This window comes from Equus przewalskii, chromosome 13, assembly GCF_037783145.1.
Source record: "Equus przewalskii isolate Varuska chromosome 13, EquPr2, whole genome shotgun sequence".
NCBI lineage: Eukaryota > Metazoa > Chordata > Mammalia > Perissodactyla > Equidae > Equus > Equus przewalskii.
The window spans coordinates 58058537-58081710 of NC_091843.1; the positions used below are offsets into that span (position 1 = coordinate 58058537).

General features: G+C 44.1%; 1 protein-coding gene across 8 annotated transcripts in view; it reads left to right on the forward strand.

Annotated features, from left to right (window-relative positions):
• Positions 1 to 23174, forward strand: part of MCC (MCC regulator of WNT signaling pathway) — a 407992-nt gene that overhangs the window by 302137 nt on the left and 82681 nt on the right. For all 8 annotated transcript variants that reach the window (XM_070571261.1, XM_070571264.1, XM_070571262.1 and 5 more), the window contains 2 exons: positions 5076 to 5218; positions 16236 to 16378. In XM_070571261.1, coding sequence (XP_070427362.1) covers positions 5076 to 5218; positions 16236 to 16378 — 286 coding nt within the window. The remainder of the gene's footprint in view (positions 1 to 5075; positions 5219 to 16235; positions 16379 to 23174) is intronic.

Consider the following 23174-nt stretch of genomic DNA (forward strand, 5'->3'; position numbering starts at 1 on the left):
TTTGACAGCTGAGACTAATGTGATGATTAGAGATCAGTGGCCTCTGTGGAGTAAGATAAAACCCAGGGAAGAACATTAACAAAACCATAAAGCTCCTTAGCATCTCCACGTTGCACAGGGTTTTTCCAACAAGGGCTCAGGTTCTCAGGCCAGTCTGGCTCAAGGCTGACTCATGCCTTGATCCCAGGATTGCACCAATAGCAGAGATGAACCTAAAGAGTTTTATTCCTGGTGGTTGTAATGATGATGTTGCTTGTTTTTATTAAACATTTTTGCATATAGGCACTTTCAAGAATTTACATGGCTAAACACAAGTATTTATATAGATTGTAAATTTGCTTCATCATCATGATAGGAGAGCTGAAACCTAGAGAAAAAGCTCAGGCTGTGTATCAAGTGCCAGATGAAATTCAGGAAACACAAAATTTCGTCATATTCAATCCCAATCTTTTTTTCTTTGCCTTTCAAATTGAAGGTCTGTAGTTGCAGGGGAAATCCAGGCTCCTAATGATACTGATCTCCAGAAATTCATGGCAGGCAAGATGAGGCAAACCACAGACTTTCTGGCTTTGCTGTACTGTAGGATCAGTCAAAAATTGAATATAGGCTGGGAAGAGGGAGAACCCTGGATGCAATTCCCTGTAATAATAGAAAGATTGAAAAAAAGCAGTAACGTGTTGTTTGAGACCATTTTTTCTTTTGTTCAGCTGAAATTGTATGGGGTATTTCTGTGCAGTAAGGAGAAGAAAATAAATCCCTCGCTTGTAAGTTTTGCTAGAAGCCGCCATTGCTCCCTATTAAGAAAGTCGTGGCTGAATAATTGACTTTGGCAGCTAAAGTGAACATGTGAGAGCTGGAGGGACTTAGAATTCCCTGTTTTATGCCCCTTGTGTCTACTTTTCTATTTCGGTGCTCCCCGGGGGATGGAAGGAGAGCGCTGTCTGGGCTTCCTACCTCTCACTTGGTTTTGGGAGGCATAGTATTTATGTTTCCGGGAGTTCACTGGAGGTGATTCAGGGTAGGAGACTAAGGCAAATGGTAAAGAGGCAATCCGCCCACAGGTCAGGGAGCTGGGAGAGGGTAGAGGGGAGAAGATTGTGGCTGTAACAGCTTCAACCCCTTGATGGCGTCAACAGGAACCAGAGGGTTTTTCAGAGGATTCTGCTTGTTACCTGGGTTACATTAAATAAATAGGTCACTTTTATATTTAGTTTGTTTTCATCTATAAAATGGTTGGATCATCAGGATATGCAGGTTAAAACAAATAACCCCAAATTTTCAGTGGCTTAAAATATCAAAAGTTTATTTCTTGCTTCTTGCTAGGAGCTCACTGGGGCTGGCTGGAGACTCTGCTGCATTGTCCTCACCCAACTTCCCAAGCTGGTAGGCCTCTACCATCTGTAACGTGGCCATGGCCTGGGGAAGGGAATGTGGCAAATCCTGCAGGAGCTCTTAAAGGCTTGTAGGCAAAAATGGTGTGTGTTCACTCTTATCTGATTGGCCAAAACAAGTCACATGGCCATATCTCACCGTATGGGTGGAGGTGAACCACAGTTTTGGTGAACACCCCTATTGACTACCACAGGGATGCTGCTCTTTATGTCATGCGTGCCCAACATGGTGGACCCGGCAGAGCCCCACATACATAAGAAAATACTGGAGAGAAATAAACACCGCTTGAAAAAAGATTGTGTTAATGGCTTACAAAAAATAGATGTCTTTTTATCATTTTTAAAAAATGTAACATACTTAATTGTAACTTAAAAATTGAAAAATTTGTGCAAACGTTAAGTAGTAGTCGTTGAAGTAATACTCCTTTTTCCTGTTTGGTTGTCGTTGTCATGTCACCTTCTTGAATGAGGCTTTACTGGGATACCTGCCTGTAGGTGACTCTTCTATGGAGATGCGATATCGAGCTTGATCTAGGCTGTGTCCTTCTGAAACAGAATACCCCAAATCACACCTCTCCCCAGGTTAAAAATGCTCTCATGAGTCATGGAGACTCGGGGTGGAGAGAGGCATGGGTCAGTATGATCCTGGAGTGTGGTTGGTGATCAACCTGGGCCTCCCTTTACAGGCTGGTCCTGCCTGCATGGGAGGTCACCAGGGCAGGAAGGCCCCAGTCATGCACAGGATGCCTTTGTGTGTCCTGGGTGCCACCTACTTATCTCCCACTTTCCCTGCACCAAAGAGCCACATTCCCAGGGTGAGTCTGGTGCAGTTTAATGGAAGCTGTTGAATAAGGATGTTTTGTTGGGTTCTGGTAGCTCCTACAGGTGATGGCTTGTTTCCTCCTGCATCATTGCTCTTATGGGGGTTGCTCTGCTTTTCCTTGCACCACAACTTGGAAAAGCTTGGGGAATTTTTCACTCATTTTGGAGGTCAGTGCTTCAGCATGTCTTTGGCTGGGTACAGTGAGCGTGTAGAGGACGAGTGAAGTGTGTTTCATCAGATAACTCAAGGGGATGTTGAGTTGTACACTTGAACCTCAAGCAATGTCTTCTCAGCCATTCATTCATCTAGAAGCTGAGAGTTTTGAAAATTATTTTTTAGCATTCTCTTTTCACTAGGGAAAGAATCTCCAGGGTACTATTCTGCGATCTCTTCTTTTCCCCACTCCCCACTTCTGTCCCTGTTTCTTATTTTTCACCTGGAAGAAGTCTACCTGGAGGCTGTGACCACAGTTCCCTTCAAAGTAGGTGTCATAGTGACCCCCACCAGCATGGCACCTAGCGAAGTATCTTAGACATTATGGGAAATCAAGACATACCAATTATTTTTAGAGGAAGTATTAAATTATAGAGGCTTTCCAGCATTTGTGTGTGTGTGTGTGAGGAAGATTGTCACTGAGCTAACATCTGTGTCCATCTTCCTCTATTTTGTATGTGGGATGCCACCATAGCATGGCTTGATAAACAGTGTGTAGGTCTGCATCTGGAATCCGAACCTGTGAACCCCAGGCCGCTGAAGCAGAGTGTGCAAACTTAACCACTACACTACTGGGCTGGCCCCTCCACCATTTTTATAAAAACATACTTATGGAAAAATTTAGGAATGTAAACCAAGTGTCTTTGCCTTCAGCTAAGAAGTTTTTTCCTCCAGTATATTCTTGTTGCTACTCCCAAATGAACCCCTAAGTTCCAAATATACATTATGAGTCTCTTTAAGCTATAAGCACTGTTCCGTCTGATTGAATGATGAGGCTTCCTGTTGTCTCTTGTTCATACCCATACCCTCCAGGCAGGCTTTCCAGTTAGCGGCAGGAGCGAAGATGTTACAATACCAGCTCTCACGCTGTCATTATCCAGGCATCACCCATCTGATCTTGCTGCAACCTGGGCACCCCTACAGAATCTTAGCTTTCAGGCAGCACACAACAGTCAACAGGGATGCACAGAGTTCTCTTGGTTGTCAGTTGATTGCCTGTCTTTTTCTGGTACATGCACATCTTCATTTTTAGTGGATTTTGCAGTTTCTCGTCTGCCTTGCTAGTAGTAGTGGCCTGTTGACCTGTAAAGATGTGATGTTCACTTGTCCTTCATCCTTGCCTCTGGTTCCACTGACTTCCTGTGTATTTGACCTCGAGTGGAGGTTATTTGATGTTCCAGGTTGTCACTAAGAACAGAAGTTCACATCATCATTTCTCATAAAGGTCTTGATACAGCTTCCACAATCTCCTTGCCTCCAATCTTGTTTCTGGAACTCCGAGCAGCCCCCAGGAAGTTACCACATTAATACTAATCAAGCTATTGTTCATAGGTGTGGTCCCTGCTGTGATTTATACCAATGTATTTATTAGACTCATTTGCTGAATACTTCTGTTTCAGTATGAGTTGGGCTTAGTGTAGGATTCTGCTTGTCTTTGAAGGTTTTTTGTCCCTGCCCAGTAACTTCAGGGTTACATCATTGGAAGCCTAGCAGATTTAGGGAGGGAGGAGTTTTGCCCTTGCCTGCCTGCCACCAGCCCTGAAAGTGCAAAGCTGGCAAGTACATATGGGTCTTGGCATTAGGCAAACCTTGCTGGAAATGAAATTAAAATTCCTCTGCTGGACAGGAAATTAATCAGGGCTGAATGTAGTAGACAGGGACAGAAGCTAGACTCCTTGTTCCTTCGCTGACGAGTGTTTTATTATTATGTAAATGAGATTAAATGCACAGTGACTGGGGTAGGGGTTGAAGAGGGAGAGAAGTGAACGAGATGAACAGGTTCCTTAGAATTTAAACTCTGGTTACAAAATGCTTTTATAGCCTCTGCTGCCTCTTAGTCCATCAAATGTTGAGCAAGGGAAGCTCCTCAGGTTCTTTTGTCCACTGTTTCTGCAAAGCAGCCTTCTTGACAGTGTGATACATTACGATTTATTCATTTCATAACACTTCCAGATCACCCACAGTGAACCAGGCCGTATGCCAGATGCCAGGGCTCAGTCGTGAAAAGACCTAGTTCCTGCCTTCCCAGAGTTTATAGTCTGGTAGGAAAGGATGTGGGGAAGCATTAAGTCTGCTGATAACCAGCCAGTTAAGAAATGGTGTCATGCCGCTTAGGAGTATTTGGTTGAAAAGTGGCTGAAACATATCCCAGATAACTTCAGCAAAAGAGGAATGAATTGGTAAAAGGAAAATTGAACAACCATAAAGGAACTTGGCAAGGAAGCTCTAGGGATCGAGGGAACAGGAACTAGAGGACAGTCCCTTCAGGACCCTCAGCTGAGTGAACTGACTCCGTGCAACCTTAGGCCCAGTCACTAAACAAGGTATCTGACAGATCCAGCTGGGGCCACTTGCCCACTTCTTGGCTCAGGAAAAGCAAGGACTTAGGTAGTGCCACAAAGATTGTGTGCAACAGCAGAGGGACCTTTTCCTAAAGAGAGAATGAGGGAAAGACTCAGATGTCCACAAAGGCATTGTAAAATTTAGCTGTTGATGTGTCTTCTGGGATTCCTGGCCAATGAGCAGACATGTTAATTTTGGGCATACTCAGTGTTGAGGCGGTGGTAGTTTGAGGCCATAAAACTTAGAATCGCTTGCCTGTAGGTGCACCAACTCATTGTCACTTCTGTCTTGTCTCTTGATCCCAGTGTGAGCAGTCCCACCTCATGAGAGAGCATGAGGATGTCCAGGAGCGAACGACGCTTCGGTACGAGGAGCGCATCACAGAACTCCACAGCATCATTGCTGAGCTCAATAAGAAGATAGACCGTTTGCAAGGCACCACTATCAGGTAGTAGACTCCAAGTTGCTGCTTCCTCTCTGCTCCCTTGGGCTGTAACCTGGGGCTTGGAGTTGAACTCGCCCCTGGGAATTATCTTGATGTTTTATTTGTAACTAAAATATTTACAGTTGATAAGTACTTTCTCTTTATTTTGTTAACCATTCACTTTTCCCTCCATTATCGTGTTCTGATGTTGATCCTCATAACTCTGGAAGGTAGAAAGCGTGGACGTCACAATCCTCAGTTTATTGGTAAGGGTCTGGAATCAGAAGTTGAGTGAGATGCTTTATTAATAAGTTCTAAATGGAGCCCCTTCTGTCTCAGAGACCAGCATCCCTACCACCTCTTTTACTTACCAGGTCTGCTCTAGACGTGTAAACCCTGTGCCTCCCTTGGAGACTGAGCGATTTATGAATGTGGCTTATAACTAAACATTACATATGCTTCAAGATAATCTAATCATATTTTGAGTTCACCTCAAGTGGATTTACCAACATTGACATAACCTCTTGCATCCTCTTCAGGTGGGGGCCCTTACATACTCTTCATCATTTTATTGGTGAAAAAGCCAGGGCTTAAAAATATTAAGTGACTACTTTGAAGTTACACTCAGCAGAGGGTAGAGGTGGAGTTAAAATCCACAATGTCTCTGGCTTGACTTAATTTTCTTTCCATAATCGTGACTGTTGGGGATCCTGCCTTCCTTGCTTGTCATCAGTTGGCCCCCCAGTCTCCACACACAGCACTTAGTTGGTGTGTCTGCCCTGCTGTTGAGAGCGGGGTTTGCTTTAAGTGACTTACTGAGCCAAGGATGACAACTTTTATCTTCCTGCTTGTGCTCAGGGAACAGCCCTGAGGAAAGCAAATGGTTGGCACCTACCTTCATGGAGAAAGAGTGCTTTGTCCACTGAATGTTTGTACGAGCCACAATTCAAACAGTTTTAGAGGCAGCTACTTTAAATTCTCCCTGGAGAAGTGCTGGGTTAGAAGAACTTTCATTGCATTTTGTTCCAACTCTGAGCGCCACAGTAATGACAGGGCTCCTTGATGGGAGTGCTGATGGGCCCCTGTTTTCTGGGCAAGATCGTGGAAAATTTTGCACTGAACTGGAGCCACACAATAAATTTCATATTCCAATTTAGAACCTCAAGGCTTTTAAATTGTATCCTGGTCTTCAGAATGATTGTAGGTTAGAAATGCATGAGCAGAGAAGAATTTTCAGCCCAAAGAAATGGTTATAGCAGATTTAAAGGAGGCTGACAGAGTACATTGGCAACTTTATAATTTGCATTAAAACATGTTACACTTTTAAACACTTGAGAAGGTGAAGGCAAATGGGCTCAGTGAGTTGTGAACAAAATGCATCACACATCACCTGGAAAACTCAATTTCAGGATGACGAAATTGAATATAATGGCCAAACTGCCTCGTGTTAACATACAGTGAACTTCTTGACCATCAACATTTATTGGTGCCTTTTATTTAAAGGAAGATTGCATCTGTGCATATGTCACATTAAATACTGCCAGTTTTCATTATATAAATGAGCTGGCCCCTCCTTGAGGGGACTCCCGGGAAGGCTGGAAGACATGCAGACACGTGGGCCAGTAAGACAAGGCTCTTCTTGTCCTCTGAGCTCCAGTGGCTGAGACATGTCCCCAGCCCCCAGCACTCCAGGAAATTGGTTTGCCCTCAGGTCCTGAGATGCTGTCACAGACACAGGGCAGTAGGAGCCAGATGCCTTGGATGAACTCTAAGTGCCCTAGCATATCTAGGGTCTAGAGAATTGGTTGTCATACTAGTCAGGTACGATCCTAGAACCTTATAGACCTACTTGTCACTTCAATCTGGGCCTGAGTTAGGGATTTATTGGAAAAGATGAAAAATCATGGAATAGTTTATATAAGCTATGGTATATCTACACTTAAGCAATACTGAATTGCTTAAGGAAAGAAAATGACAATCTTATAGTTTTAAATTTTTTTATCTCAGATCACAATCAGAGAACCCAGAGACCTTCTGTGACTGTCCTAGAAGACTCTGCCATCTCTTATAGCCACAGGGCTAGTGTAGCCAAGAATCAGACAGTGCAGGTTGCTGAATTCCAATGTAAGTTGAATTCACAGCCACATTAGATCTCTTAGGTGAAGATCAGGCTTTGATAGGAAGAATTGATAGGTGAGAATTTGAATGGAGACATTTGGGTAGACTCAAATGAATCAGAATACCTAGAGCCTGCAAACTCCGTTGAGCTCCTTGCTTGGAGAATATCTGTAGCAATCTGATCCCAGGTAGGGGTCCAGATATATTCATGCCCCACTACAATTCCATTCTCTTTATCTTTTAGGCCTAAAAGTGGTCAATTTCCATCATGCCCCAGGGGGATAAGTAGAAAATCCTACCTGGAAAGAGAAAGTTAAAATATGAAAAGATTTAAGATTTTGTTCATTTATATTCAGAAAAACCTGGGGGGGATATGTGTGGGATTAGCACGTAAAGCTTCTAGACCAGGTATGACTGTTCCTATCAGAGATTCTGGATTCAGTATGTTAGTTCCAGCAGTGTGATTAACTGAAAACTAGACTCAACTGAGGATTACATAAATAATGTTGAAATGCCAGAACTTCCATAGTATAATGTAGGAGTCCAGAGGCCAGGGGAGTCAGGAATGTTGGGTGGGAGATGACATCATTAAAAGGGGGTCTTTGATGCCACTTAACTACTGCAGTCAACATGGGTGTGTTTACTGCATTGGTGAACAAGGCTATAGTAGTAATCAAAGCAAAATAGTTTGACCTGTAGAGGTTTTTGATAGTGGCTAACGGATCATGGGGTCTCTAGGATCAATGTAAATGGGCAGCCTACATAAGTTTTACTTGATCTGTATAGTCGAAAAAATTCCCGTCTGGTGAACAGAGACTTGACTTGCCATTGCAAGGGAGAATCATAGCCTGTTACCAATTCCCTCACCTGACCCAGTTTACAGACCCAGAGCCCCTTAGATGAAGGGGAGGATGTATACAACCTTGCCACCGAGGGTACAGTTAATCTTCTTTCTACCCATTCCAAAGAGAATCACAGCCATTCTAAGGGAGACTGTGCAGCGGGAAGAAGAGAGCCACATTCTGGGGTGATTATTGGCTCTAAGCTGATATTAGCCCCTGGAGATCCAAAATACCTGTGGTCCACCAGTCAGGGTGGGGATTTATGAAGGTATATTAGTCAGCCCAGGCTGCTATAGCAAAGTACTATAGACTGGTGGCTTAAACAACAGGACTTTATTTCTCACGGTTCTGGAGTCTGGGAAGTTCAAGATCAAGGTGCCAGACAATTCAGTTCCCAAGTGAGGGCTCTTTTCCTAGCTTGCAGAAGGCTGCCCTCTCACCGTGTCCTCACATTGCAGGGAGAGAGAGAAGAAGCAAGCTCTCTGGTGTCTTTTCTCATAAGAGCACTAATCCTATTGTGAGGGCCCCACCCTCATGACTTCATCAAACTTAATTATCCCCCAAAGGTCCCATTTCCAAATACCATCGTGTTGGAGGTAAGGACTGCAACATATGATTTGGGAGGGCAAAGGTGATACAATTCAGTCCATGGTAGAAGGTGAGGTAACAAGTGGCATTGTGATCTGAATCCATCCCATAAACCTAGTCTACCATAGTGCACCATCTGGGTGGTAACATTTTTTCAGTGCCTTGGAGATGCTCCCAACCAGCAACAGTATCTGATGCTGCTTTTTTTGGGTCCAGGGACCAAGAGGTAGAAGTAGAAGTGGATCCTCTCATTCATACACCTAAAACCTCACTTTAAAAAAGTGTTGCTTCTCATCCTTGCAACTTTGACCTCGGTCAGTTTAGAAGTCTTAGTTCCCAAGGGAACTATGCGTCCACCAGAGAATACAACGATTCCGTTGATTGCCACCTGGCCTTGGAGCACCTCATGCCACTGAACAAAAAAGCAGTGAAGGGAGTTACTGCACTAGCTGGAGGATTATTGCTATACCGTGCGGCAAGGAGGGCTGTGTCTGGAACTCATGTGGTTCTCTAGGAAACCTCCTAGAAATTGCCCAGTGGTGAACGTTGGTAGACTAGAACAACCCATCCAGGTCAGACCACCTAGGGCGCGGCCCCTCAGGAATAAAGATTTCAGATTACTTCACTGGGTAAAGAACTCTAACCACCTTAGATGCTGGCCAAACACAAAGGAATTAAGGATTTCCTAGTGGAAGAAGGAAGTTATAAATATCAACTATAGCCTTATGACCGGTTGCAAAAAGGATGGCTAGGCTGTGCATATTTTCTTGCTTGTTATGTATATAGGCAATTTCCTTTTTATCCTTTTATTTTCTCCTGTTATAGAAAGTGAGTTTGTATTGGTGAAACTTGTCATTTAATAGTTAGGTTACATGATATCTAGGTGGTTTTGCCATTGAACTAGAAGAGGAGTGATCACATAACAGTGGATACAATAACTGATGGGACTTTGCGTCTCCCATTTTGGTGAGAAGGTGAGTCCATTTACATTTGAATGAGGGATAGTTACAGAAGCTATTGCAGTTTGGAAATTTAAGTGTGTGTAAGAACGTGTATGGTTGTTGAGTAGCCAAAGAGGGTAGACTATGATGGATGTTGTCTGGCACCTGGTACCATTCCCATCCCTTCTTTCTACTCTCCCCAGAATCAAAGAAGTTGGCCCCAGGGGACTACTTCCCAGACTCCCTTAATAGCTGGGTTCTGGATACAGTTTTGGTTCTGCCAATGAGATGCATTCTCATGGTTTTGGAAGGCAGAAGGGAGGTGGGAGCCATTGTCACTCAGGCCATGCTAATGGTAGCTCACATACAGGCTTTGGTGCCCATGACATCCTGCATTGACTAGCCAGACCCTGGAGCTGTGTGCAGGTGTGAAGACAGCAGCAATTTCCTGATCTTTGAGGGACCCACAGCTGTGGTGGCAAATCCGACAGCTCCTGATGGTCTCCTCCCACCCTTCTCTTCTCCAGTCCTTCCAACAGTTTTGCAAGCACAGAACTGCCTAAATTAAACCCTTTCTACTTGAACCATCCAGTGTAGTTTGTTTTCCTAACTGAACCTTGCCTAATGCATCCTAAATCTCATCTCCTAGGAATAAACACTGAACATTTTGTATATATGGCCTTCTAAAAAATTTTATTCATGAATATTTTAAACAAATTGGATCATATAGCAAAGACTGTTTTGTAATATGTGTTTTTTCACTTAACTGTATGTTATGAGTGGCTTTTCTTAATGCTTATCTGACTTGGGGAGATTATGTAATGGGATGGAGAAGATAGAAAAATACATCAGTAGCTCACCAAGGGAAAAAAAGACATCTAAGCAAATTAAATGAGATCTTTTGTTTCCCAAGGAGGGTATTTTCTTTTCCCAAAAGCTACTCTCATAACATCAGCCTTTCACTGCCAACTCTCATGAGTAGTCCATGTTTTCTGCTTCGTTTCCTGTCTGCTTGTTGGCCCAATGCTGTCTGGCTTCTAACCCCAACAGTTTGCCAAAATTCCTTTTGCTATGGACTGAATTGTGTCTCCCCAAATTCATATGTTGAAGCCCTAACCCTCAATGGGATACTATTTGGAGATGGGCTTTTGGGAGGTAATTAGGTTTAGTGGAGATGATGAGGATGGGAGAGCTCACTCACTCGCACACTCACTCTCTCCTTGCCATGGGAGGATGCAGTAAGGAGGCAACCATCTGTAAGCCAGGAAGAGAGCCCTTACCGGAAACTGACCATGCTGGCACCTTGATTTTGGACTTCTAAGCAAAGCCTAGAACTAGGAGAACATAAATTCCTATTGTTTAAGTTAACCAGTCTACGGTATTTCGTTTTAGCAGCCTGAGCTAAGATACTGTTTTGAAAACCACTAATAATTTCTGAAAAATCTAGTGATCTTTCCTTGTTACTGGTGCTTTTCTTCAGGATTTGACACTAAATCCTCCTTCCTTCCTGATGTGCTAGGGTTCTAGATCTTTTCTTCTGTTCCTAAGATCCATCCTCAGCCTTGGCTCTTACCCTGGGCTCTCTCTCCTACACCTTTCACCTTGAATGGCTGCAGCGCTAAAGCACTGACTCGTCCTATGTGTGTCACCCCTGCATTGGCACTTAGCCCTTCTGCTTCCTTGCCTGCAAAATGTTCCTCACTTAGCAGCTGAGATAATATCCAAAGTCTCTGTCTTCTCTAACATAATCCCGTCTCTAAGATCTCATGCCAGCACAGTGAGCCTGACCTTTCCGCCCATGCTTCAACCTGTGTGATGCATCTGTCCGTCCATCTTCATGTTGCTATATTCTAAAATACAATGTAACCAAAACCTCTTTATCTCCCAGCAAAACATGTAGTTTTGATTAATTTCTGGCCTAAAAAGTAAAATATGATGAAATAAAAGTAAAACTCAAAGATATGGTAGCTTTCTTTCTCCCTGTCTTCTTGTGTGGTGTATATTAAACCCTTGTTCACTATTTAGAAGTCCTTGAATATGGATCCTATATCAGATCTTGTTAAAACTGGTACTCATTGATGACAAGGTTGGATTATTATATACATAGGAGAGCATTTCAAAATCCCATTGTTCAGTTATTCACCAAAATATTCAGAGATGTCTGATCTTCCTTTGTGCTATATGGAAAAATAAGAGGTAGAATTGAAGGAAGAACCAGGACTTTACTCATCACTCATTTCCTGCTATAGATTTTCTAAGAGAACTGAAAGGAATACATTTCCTCCTTGCATCTCGAAAATCTTTGTTCTTTCAAAGAATGATGGCCATTTAGGGGCAAGACTGCCTTTAATTGTAAGAAAGACAGAATGTGGTTCAACAAAGAACCACTAAGTCGGGTAGACTGGGTTAGCTAGACATAGTTGACTGACAGTTGCCAAGGGAGGCAGATGTCCATCTGGGTCTTGTTCACAAATCGCTCCAATCCAGTTACAAGGCATGAAGGTGCACCCCAAAATAAAATAGATATGGGGATTCAAAGGCAGTAATATTTTTATCAAATGCTGCTGATTCCAGAGTACTTTACCTTGAGGTCTGGAAAGCGTGATAAGGATTATACTTTCATTGAGTTTTCCCTTTTTCTGATTAGATCATTTCACCCCTAGCCAGTAATGAGATGGAATCTTTAAAAATAAGCAACAGCAAAAGAAAATCTTTTCTTTAGGCTACCATATTAGATTCTTGTTTCATCGGTGCTCAATTTAGGAATGAGGCTGTGCTGCTAGCTAGATGCATGATCTTGGGTAAGTTGCTTAGCCTCCTGAAGCTTCAGTTATCTTATTTGTAAAATAAAAGTATATTGATCCTGCTTAGATGGTCTGTAAGACCCTTCCAGTCTGTGACTTTTCTGCCACTGCTCGTCACGTAGGTGTGTATACAATCGAATGCCTGCCTCCCTAGGAGCGTTTTTGTTTTATTTTGTTGTTTAAGCTAGCAGCAAGCATTAATCGTTGCAACTCTAAACAGCACTTCACAAATGCTTCTAAGTGAATGAAATAATGTACGTTAGAATCCTGTGAGATGATCCTTTATGTTCCAAAGAGAAACACCTGAGAACTTTGTAATCCCATAATTACAAAACTACCACAAAGCATATAATTACCAAAATTTATCAGTTTATCAAAGCTTCTGATTTTTTTGGCTTAAAATGGTCACTTCTTGGACCTTTTCACATTTTCTTCATTTCATCACCAGCATTAGCAGTTCATGTTCTTTAAGGCGGTATTTTTTCCCCAAGGACATAAGTTATCACTTCCAAGAGTTACCATGTGCACAACAGAAGGAAGCAAACAGAAAAGTCACTTTGAGATGCTGATGCTGTGTCGGTCATTAGCCAGACACTTTTACCAGCTACTGACTCACTGCTGCTTAGAGAGGTCTTGAAAACACACCTCAAATTCTTGCCTTTGTAAAACTGCCTTAGACTGGTAGGGTGTTTTTGACTTCTTGTTCCATTGCTCCTGATGGACCAATGCTCCTGAATAATACAGTAGAAAGAGAAAACTCCCAAGCATCAGTCTTCCATGTATGCCGCGATCCCAGGTTGACTGTCAATTTACAAAGAGCCCTGAGAGAATTGGCTTTTGTCATTTCCCAGTGTCCCAGATTCCAACTTCCACTCAGGAATAATGCTGATAATGATGTTCTGGAGATGATAAGGATATGCAACTCCATGATTTTTTTACCAGAGTCAGTGGCAAAAATATTAGAAACAAATTTTCTAATATTTAGGCTCCATTTAATCTTTCTATACCTCCTTCTTTGTGACACAAAACCCTGCCTGATCTTCTCACAGGTTGTTTTCCACCTCTAATTACCATTTACTCTGTTTGCATGTGTTCTTTTGTACTATAATACTCATTATGAGTTCCAGAAGGAGGAACCTTAGCCAGGGATCATGAGTGCTCAGCTCAGCCATCCCTGTGGGGTCAAGGATACAGACCCTCCGCACCTCCCTCCTGCCTATTTTATCTGTTTCCATATAAGATCTCGGTAATATTTACTTCTTCCCCTGAATTCCTAGACTCCACATATTTTATCTTTATTTCTACCATCTAACCCTAATTATTTGCCTCCTTCAATACAATAAATTCTCCTTTTGATCAAAATCGCCCACTCCACACGTGGCCCGAGTGTCTCTCCAGATTCATGTTTCCACCATGCACCACGTTTTGGTTTCAGTTATACCAAGCCACTTATTCTTCTCCAAGCTCCACGTGTTCATGTCCACAGGCTCCTCTGAGCCTTTGCCTATGCCCTTCCACCCTCATGACCTAAAATCTACTTTCCTTGAGACTCATCTTGAGTGCTGCTCCATCCAGGAGGTCTCCCCTGGTCCCTCCCCACCTAAAGCCCCAGATGCTCCTCCCATGTCCACCCACAGCCTCCTTCTTAGATTGGAATTAGTTGTGAACATATTTGTCTCCTGGAAGACAGCACCCATCTGATCTTTGCTTTTCTAACCTTGTTTTGGTGCTCAAATACATTGAATGGGGATGCTTAGTTTGCATTTCACGGCACTGAAAGCCTTCTGCCTAAGATGACCTTTCTAGTGTGGCGTAATTGTCCTTCAGACTGTGCTCAGACCTCAGCAAGGACTGTTTCCTGCAATCGACAGCTTCCCTCTCCCACCCCTTCCCTATGCACTCCTTTATAAAGTTGATCATAATAATCCCTAATAATTAAAAAGTGGGAGATTTGGCAAGCACCCTGTTTTGGAACCTGCCAAGCCAGGAGGGTTTAAGGTGGCTGTTAAAGATTCTGCAAATGCCATTTATGCCACAGATACAGCAGCAGCATTTATCTAGCTTTCTAGTCTGCACAACAGTCTCAGCCAAGCTGAAGCTGATTACATGGGCCATGCAATAAAGGTAATTTATTCATCATACACAAAATCTCCCAGTAACTAAAATCGAAATTGTAAAGTGCTGATTGAAAGGAGAACTGATGTATGAGGGCACAATTACCCTCTAGACCAAAAGGGCAATTCTGAAGAGTACTTTTTCATTATTTTCTTTCCTAAACCTAATTATTGTCAGCTTTGCAGATATCTCATAATTAACTTATTCATAGAATATTAACCTATATTTTTTCCCTTTACCACTCCCATTCTGATTTCATATTTTGCATGTCTGGGGGCTTTATATCTGTTTAAAGTCTTCCCAGATCTCTGGGTGGCTTCAGGGGCTCAGCTGAATCCCTTCCCTGGGAGGATGTTGATTTCTTGAGAGAACCAAGAACTCTGGAGGGTTCGTCACATTTCTCTAATTTATAGATCTGTTTCCACTGTTTACAGTGGCAGTTGCCTCTTCCCCAAGTTCCAGGATCGCCACTCACTGTCTTGGTTTCGGGTAGTCTGGTAGTCTTGGTGGTAAACCCAAGACTGTTGACCTTCCCCCGCTACCCCTGGTTGTCCACAAACGTAAAGTGAATGCCAAGCTGAGAGGATTTCTTGTCTTCCTAGCTTTCCTCACAGACATCCTCCCCTGGGGCTGAGCAGACATCTATGGGCTTTCCAACCTCATAATTAAATCCCCTGACAGTTTTCTCTTCTGGCTCACTTGCAAAATAAATGCTTCAAAGAAGGTTAATTTTTCTCTCTCCGTGCCAGTGTCCAGTGTTTGCATAGAGATGATGATGATGTGGGAAGAGGGTAAGGTGTGTGCTTTGAAATACATACAACAGTTTTAAGTTTTCTTAGCCTGCCCATAGCTAATTCAGAGACCAAAGCTTGAGGGATCCATGAAGGGCTGAGAAGGGGTGGGTGTGCTCGTGCAGATGAAATATGGCTGCATTTAAATCTTGTCTTCCTCTTAGCAAATGCAAATCGAAGGAAATACACCATTGAGTGGTATTCTCTCGTTCACTGTTTCCTTTTTTCTCCTCATTCCATCCTGTTTTCCTATTCCCTAACTCTGCCTACTTTCTTTGGGGAAAGTAAATGTGGCATTTTTTAGACATGCTCATCCATATACCTTTCAAAGCATCCATTTTGATCTGCACAGATGAGGTGCTGGTTTTCTAGTAGCTCCAGCCCAACACCTCCTGATGTCCTCTTCCAGGAGGAAGGCCCACCAGTGGGACCATCCAGGCGATGAGACTGCCATTCCTGTTCACCAGACTCTTGATTACTGTGCTCACTGGAACCTCAGTGCTCGTAGTCTTAGTTCTTTTTCACCTCGGAATTTGAGGGAGTGAAGAAATCTGATTTCTTCAGGAAATTTTTGAAGGGGTAAAGCTTCTGGTAGGCTGATAGATGAATCTTGTTTGGTCTATGGCTATGTATGTGGACACAAAAGCAACCTTGCAGTTTCATACACTAACCATAAATGTGACCTTCTGTTTGGCCTGAAAGAAATCCTGGTCTGTGTGGCCTGGCAGGGGAGATCTGTCTGTTTTCTCTCTGACTGTCTTTTTCTTTTCCATAAAAGACGTATTCTCTGGGGATTTGTCTTACATCTCTGCCTGTGGTGGCTGATTCTCCTTTTTTCTCAGAGAGGAAGATGAGTACTCAGAACTGCGATCAGAACTCAGCCAGAGTCAACACGAGGTCAACGAGGACTCTCGAAGCATGGACCAAGACCAGACCTCTGTCTCCATCCCTGAAAACCAGTCCACCATGGTCACTGCTGACATGGGTGAGTCTGCCTGCCGTTACCACGAAGTATGGTTTGGTTTCTGGATTGTAATGGGAATTTTAGAAACATGAGGCAGCCTGAAGTAAAATTTAATTAGTCAAGGAGTTTGATGAGTAGATGAAGGCACATCCATTTCAGTCCCTTACATACTACTTTGTTGGTCAAAATGGAACTGAAAAGCTGAATTAGTTTTCAGCCCTGATGTTTGTGATTCAAACATATGGCACCTCCATTTGAAAATTCTGGAAACGGGGAGCCAGTTAAAAAGGTTATCGCAGTGTTCCAAGTAATAGTAAAATCTGAACTATGATGGTGGGAATGGAAAGGATGGAATGGGTGGTGACACATTGCGGTGGAAGAACCAGTAAGTTTTAGCAACTGTTGGGTAAGGAGGAATCCAAAATGACTCTAACATGTTGATCCTGAGTGACTAAAAGAATAATCATATTCCTTAGTAAGGAAGTTTGGTTGAGAAATGAGTTGGGAAATAGATACATTATGTTTGAGGTTGTAGAGAAATGTCCATGTGAAAATAGTTGATATAGTGTATTGAGATGGTGTGTTTAAAACTGCAGGTCATGACCCATTAGTGGATTTTGAAATTATACGAAACATGAAATATTTTTTAAGTGAAATCAAATAGGAAAAAAATAGAATGACAGTATTGTTTCACGAAATTTATTTGTTGCATGTGTCTATGTGGTAAGTTGCCAAATGAAACGTTCCAACTGTGGGTTGCTGTCAAAATGTTGCAAAACAACTGGTCTACTCGGAGATGCCTAACTGGATTTTTGGAGAGATTGAGGTTGAGGATAAAGGCTTTGAAGTTATGAAGTAAGGAGATCCCGATGGTTGAAAGGGTGCGGAGTCAGAAGAGGGAGGAGCACCATATCTTAGGAAATGCCCACATGTAGGGAAGAGATCGAAGAAGAACCAGGAGAAAGATGAGTAAATGTAGTGCAATTTTCATAGAACTTAAAATTTCTTTGGGACCGTGGGGCCAGTTACCAATATGGGATGGTATTACTTTGAATTTTGTTTTGTTTTGCTTCAAGAGAGGGTGGGATGGGCTGGAGATCATGTGTTTTGTTTGGGCATAAATTTGAGGCGGCTAGAGATATCCCAGTGGAGGTGCCTGGGAAGGTGGTACATAAACATAAGAAGCCAAGAGAGGTCTGGGCTGAAGAAAAGCAGCTGGAAGACATCAGTTGTTTGCACATAGTTACTGAAGCTGGGGAAGTCGATGCATGCAGTGAGAAGTGCAGAGAGCTGGAGACTAAGCCTTGGGGGCCACCAGCTGATGAGGAGACTCAGCAGGAGCTCCTGGAAGAGATGTGCCTCTCATCATTTCTGTCTCCATTTAAATGCACCTCCTCCGAAAGCATTTCGTGAGCACCAGTCTGTGCAAGTCCCTATGCTGACTCTGTCCTGCTCCATTTGTTTCTTGCTCGTGTCACATTGAAATTTTAAGTGATTTCTTTGCTTGACTGACTCTCCCACTAAACTCCACAGGGCAGAAGCATGTTTGTTTTATCTGCTAGTAGACCTCTAGAGCCCACCACAGGCCCTGGCACATAGTATGTGTTCAGAGGTACTTGTTGGAATGAATAACCCGCCAATCAGCCGAAGCTGTAGGAAGGAAATGGGGAGATGGTGTCTGGAAAGCCAGTGGGGTCGAGAAGGCTCTGATAAGGAAGAAGCGGTCAGCAGGATGAATTGCTGCTAAGGCCGAGTAATGGCCAATTTAGCTAAGACCAAATGGGTTGAGGAGTGGGGATGCCTCCCCAGGGACCTTGGCTTCAGGCTGAAACTGTCTCCTTCAAACTAACCTGAACCCAGACCCTGGGCTTTAAGTCACAGCACACACATCCCCCTGCAACCAGCCCACTGTGGGCCCAAGTCCTTCGTACTAAGTTATACCAGCATCATCACCTCTAACCCTAGAGGCCCCAAGCTTCTGGACTCTGTCTTCCAGCCTTCAGCAGTCAGACAAGTGCAAGCCACCAAGAAGTTTCCGATCATTGCAAAGAGTCATTCCTACACTGATCCCTCCATTCATTTCTCTGAAATCGTATTTTATGAAATTAAATAAGTGACTCACATTCCAACAAAGTTTCTTAACCAAATAAGGTTGGGAAATGGAGGGATAAACCCACTTAAATCGGCTGCGTGTCTTTGCTGTGGGACTTCTTGGGGCTTCTGACATGAGAGAGCATCTGTGGCTCAGGCTACCCAGCCAGGAGCTGGTGTCCGCCTGTCTGCTCTATGAGCTGACTTCTTTTTCCTGAATCATTAATCTCAAATCATTTCTTTCCATCCTTTCCCTCCTTAAAAATATATATTCATTATAACCAGTGGTGGCATCTTTCCCAACAAGACTGAGCTCCTGGAGGGAAGGGACCCCGTCTGCCCAATGCCTGTCCATGTTCCCTGCCCACCGTAGGAGGTCTCTATTCATTTCTTCAGCAAACTCCCTGGGGTCTCTGCTAGGGACTAGGGATATGAGACACTGGGGATCTGCCGTGAGGCTGTCCTCCACACTGAAGTCCCTCAAAGCTCAAGTGACGTCCCGACTCCTTGCCAGGGCCTGCAGGGCCCCACAGACCCTGGGCATCCCCCACCTCATCCTCCTCACCTAGGCCTGTTTTCTTCCAGCTCTGACCACACTGGCCTCCTCGCTGTCCCTCAGACCTTACCAGCTTCTCTTACCTCAGGGTCCCTGCACTCACTGCTCCTCTGCCTGGTGTGCTCCTTCCTGAAACCCGCCTGTGCTTTCTCCTGCACCCGGGCAGCTGCCTTCTCGGCAGAGGCCTTCCCTGACCCCTCCGGGGGACCTACGGCGCTCACTCCCTCTCGCCCTCGCAGGCGCTCTCTTCCCTTCCCTGCTGCTTTTCTCTTCACAGACCTTAGCACACCCTGACAACACCAAGTGCTGGCGTTTATTCCCTTGTGTATCCCAGTCTTTATCAGTCTCTCACGCTAGAATGCAGCTCCATGCGGGCAGGGACTCCAGCTGTCCTGTTTACCGACATCACAGTGCCCGCACATGGGAGGCCCCCAAATATCTGAGTAGCAGTGAACATCATCTTGGAGCTCTCGGTTCTTTGGAGGATGCGGACAAGTAAACAGGGAATGACTAACAGTTGGGTAAGGACCACGAGAGGAGGTGGACAGGGGCCCCTAGTGACACCCTCAAGTGGGAGCATCAAAGAACACACCCCAGAAGTCACATCTAAGCAGAAGGCTGAGGGACAAGTGGGAGCGATGCAAGCAAAGAGTAGGGGGCAGACGGAGAGTGCTGTGGGCACAGGGCCCACACCTGCTAGGTCCCAGAGGAGGGCGGGCACGGGGACAGCAAGGAGGAGGGGCTCATCCAGGCTGCAGCAGAGAGCAGTCCCTGTGTGTGTGCACGTCGGAACTGGACATCCGCCTCTTCGAACTCTTTTGTCATTTTCCAATTAAATTGCTTCAATAGGGAAAAAGCTTCCATGTATAAACACCATTATAGGAAATCATTAAAAAGCAGCCATTTCAGGATGGTCACTGTATTTGCAAACCTGCATTAGCAACCCAGACGTTGTCTTAAGCTGAATTTTATATGCAGAGTGTGCCGCAGTGTATTTGCTGATCTCCGCCTAAGATAACAGGAGTAAGTCCTACCTCTTCCCTTCATCAAAAGCACTTTTCTTTTGTTTTCAAACCCCACCCATCAAAGCCAGGCTGCCCCTTCAGTCAGCCTGGCTCCCAGGTGCTGTCCTCAGGGTCTGAAGGAGTAAACAAGCAATTTCGGAAGTGCCTTGACTTACCTAAACAGTCATAAAGGAGAGAGGTCCCAGCAATGTCACCTTGCATCTTAAAATAAATTGCCTTACATTTGTTCAAACCTGGTCACAGAGTTGTTTGGAAAATAAAGGTAATTAAATGGACAAAAAGAAGGTAGGAATCATGGCTTGGGGTTTTTGTTTGGCAAAGAGTTCTAGTTAAAAGAGAAGCTGGCTGTAATAGCTGACATGCTTTGCTCGCTTTACTTTGTGTCGAGCATTTACGTGCATCCTCATGTTTAATCCTCAGCTTGAAGGAGGCCCTGTAAATTTCCCATCTGTAAAAGTGAGATAACAGAGTTCAGAGAGGGTAAGTCACTTGTCCAAGGTTGTACAGCTAAGCAGTGGTTTTTGTTGTTGCTGCCCATGTTTCTGTAGGTGGCTTTGCTTTTACACGCCTCTGCTTAAACAGTGAAACGTGCCTGTGGTTGGTGTGCTACGCTTACTGCAGTCCCTTGAAGTCTCGAGTGCTGATGGGAGCAGTTGTGCATCGTGGCACCTGGCTTAATAGCAATGTTTGCTGTTCAAGATTTTGCAGAGCTCCGTCTTAGAAGCCACACTCTTAGACCAGATGATTCTGGGTGTTGCAGTAGAGCAGAGCACAGATGTGTGCACATGGGCTTATTGCCCCATGCGTGTCAGCACATGTGTGGTGCCCTCCCTAGCAGGCTGTTTCCCAACTCTGTTAGTGGAACAGCAAAGCTCATCTGGAGCAATTGTTTGTAAAACAAACAAAATCCCGGATCCAGTGGACCTTTGCACAGCCTGTGATGGGTTCTGCTCCCATATTTTGAGATCTCTTCTGGTTTTAGGTGAGAAATTCTTATTTTTCTGGAATTTAGCGATGCTAAACTACTACCCCCTTAGGGATGAAAGGAGGCATATGATACCTCGCTGGCTGGTGTGAGCATTTAGATAGAGATCTCCTCCTTATGAGTAGGTTTTGGAGGACAACCAAGGAAGAATTTGCAGATGAAACCTGGCTCTTTGGCATGGCTATGACTGTGAAATATGTTTAAGGTTAAAGCCAGATTTTCCTGGCTTACTGGCTGAGGAGGCTTAACGGCTTCAGGAAAAATGTTCCAAAGTGTCAAGTAGCCACTCCCCGTGGGGAGAAGAGAGGTCGACGGGAGGAAAGGCAGCCTGTCTCCTCCAAGAACGATTTCTGCAGACTTGGAGAGAAGCGTTTACAAGGGCAAGGCAAGCCTGGCCGAGAAAGCTCACTTCTGATTAGGAGCGAGGTGGCCAGGTACTCAGTTATCCTCCAGCAAAGAATTTTCAAAGAGAATCAGGTTCTTTGCAACCTGATTCTAAAACTTGGAGAAACCAGTCCCCAGGTTGGAAAGGTTAGACGAGACTGAAAATAGCTCCTTGGCTAGTCGATGGAACAGGCTGAGCCCTGTGTTGCCTTTTTTTCCTTCTCTTTACTTTAACTGGGCAACTGAATTTCCAAGAGATTCACCCTGTTGGTCATCCTTGAGAACCAAGCCCGGGGAAGACAGATGTTTCGAACATTGACTCACCAGCGGGCTCTCCGACATGACTGTGTGCTTTCTCCCAAGGATCTGAGCCTGGTCAAACAAGACCTGTCGACACATGTTCACAGGGCTGAGTGACTGAGGAGACCACCTAAAATTATTCTGGAACTTTCCTTAAAGAGTAGACAAGCTTGAGAGTAGGAAAGGTCAGTGTTCCGCTTCACTTCATGTTACTTTGGAATATTTCCATCAAATTCTACTACTCAGGAATTTTTCAGTCCCCAAAAGAGACTTGGGGTATAAGACAGAAATGGAAAGGCACTGATCTACCACATTTGTTCAAGATGAGCTCGCATAATTGTTGGGATTCATGAACTCCTTTTGTAATACAAGCGGTCTTTGTTTTCCAAACAGACTGTGTCTCCTCAGGTTGGATCGTTTTTTGGTTGTTTGAAACTTTTAACATATTTTTCCTTAAAAACCAGCATTATGGGCCGGCCCTGTGGTCAAGTGGTTAAATTCATGCGCCCCACTTAGGCAGCCCAGGGTTTTGCTAGTTCAGATCCTGGGTACAGACATGCCACCGCTCATCAAGCCATGCTGAGGCGGCATCCTACATAGCACAACCAGAAGGACCCACAACTAAAAAATATACAACTATGTACTGGGGGGATTTAGGGAGAAAAAGCAGAAAAAAATTAAATTAAATTTAAAAAAAGATTGGCAACACTTGTTAGCTCAGGTGCCAATCTTTAAAAAAAAAAAAAACCAGCATTATGAAGGAGTATTAGCTTCTGAGACAGGCCTCTGAAAGCTCGTTTCACCTGTAATGGAAATAAAATATGAGACCTCACTAGTGTTCCCACAACCCCAACCATCATGGTGAACATTGTTCCTGTGAGAAAAGGTGCCAGGACCACATTTGGATGCCAGAAGTACATCTTCCCCCTTGTCCTGGTGGCTTTGGAAATTCTCCCACCCCTACTACATCGGAGCCATGGGGTTTGGAACTGGTACTGATGGCCTACTGTGTGCTGGCACTGTTTACTCTCCAGAGGGGCTCTTGGGCTGAGATGGGTGATCCAGGCTCTGAGAAAGGCCCATTCGGCCTGGAGGTTAGTGAGCTTCACGGAGAGTAGACAGAGGTGAGGCCCGAGAGCTGGGCAGGGCCGATGGCAGAGCGCATTGGAGGTGCAGTGAGGGGGCTGAAGTTTATCCTCTAAATGCGCCTCTAACTATTTCTTCAGCATAATTTCTCAGAGGTGCAGCTACAAAATGACCTTTAAGGCTTTTCATAGGTATTGCCAAATTGTGCCCCCTCTTGACCCCAAAGATTTCCTCACGTCTTCTGCAACGCTGGGTATTCTCTTATTCTTAAAGCTGTGCCAATTCAGGTGATGAGTAGTCAAATAAGCAAAATGATTATATATGAACTTGAACTTTTCTCACATAGGTGTTATTGGAGCCTTGTTCTCTAGAATCCACTGCCAGAACTTT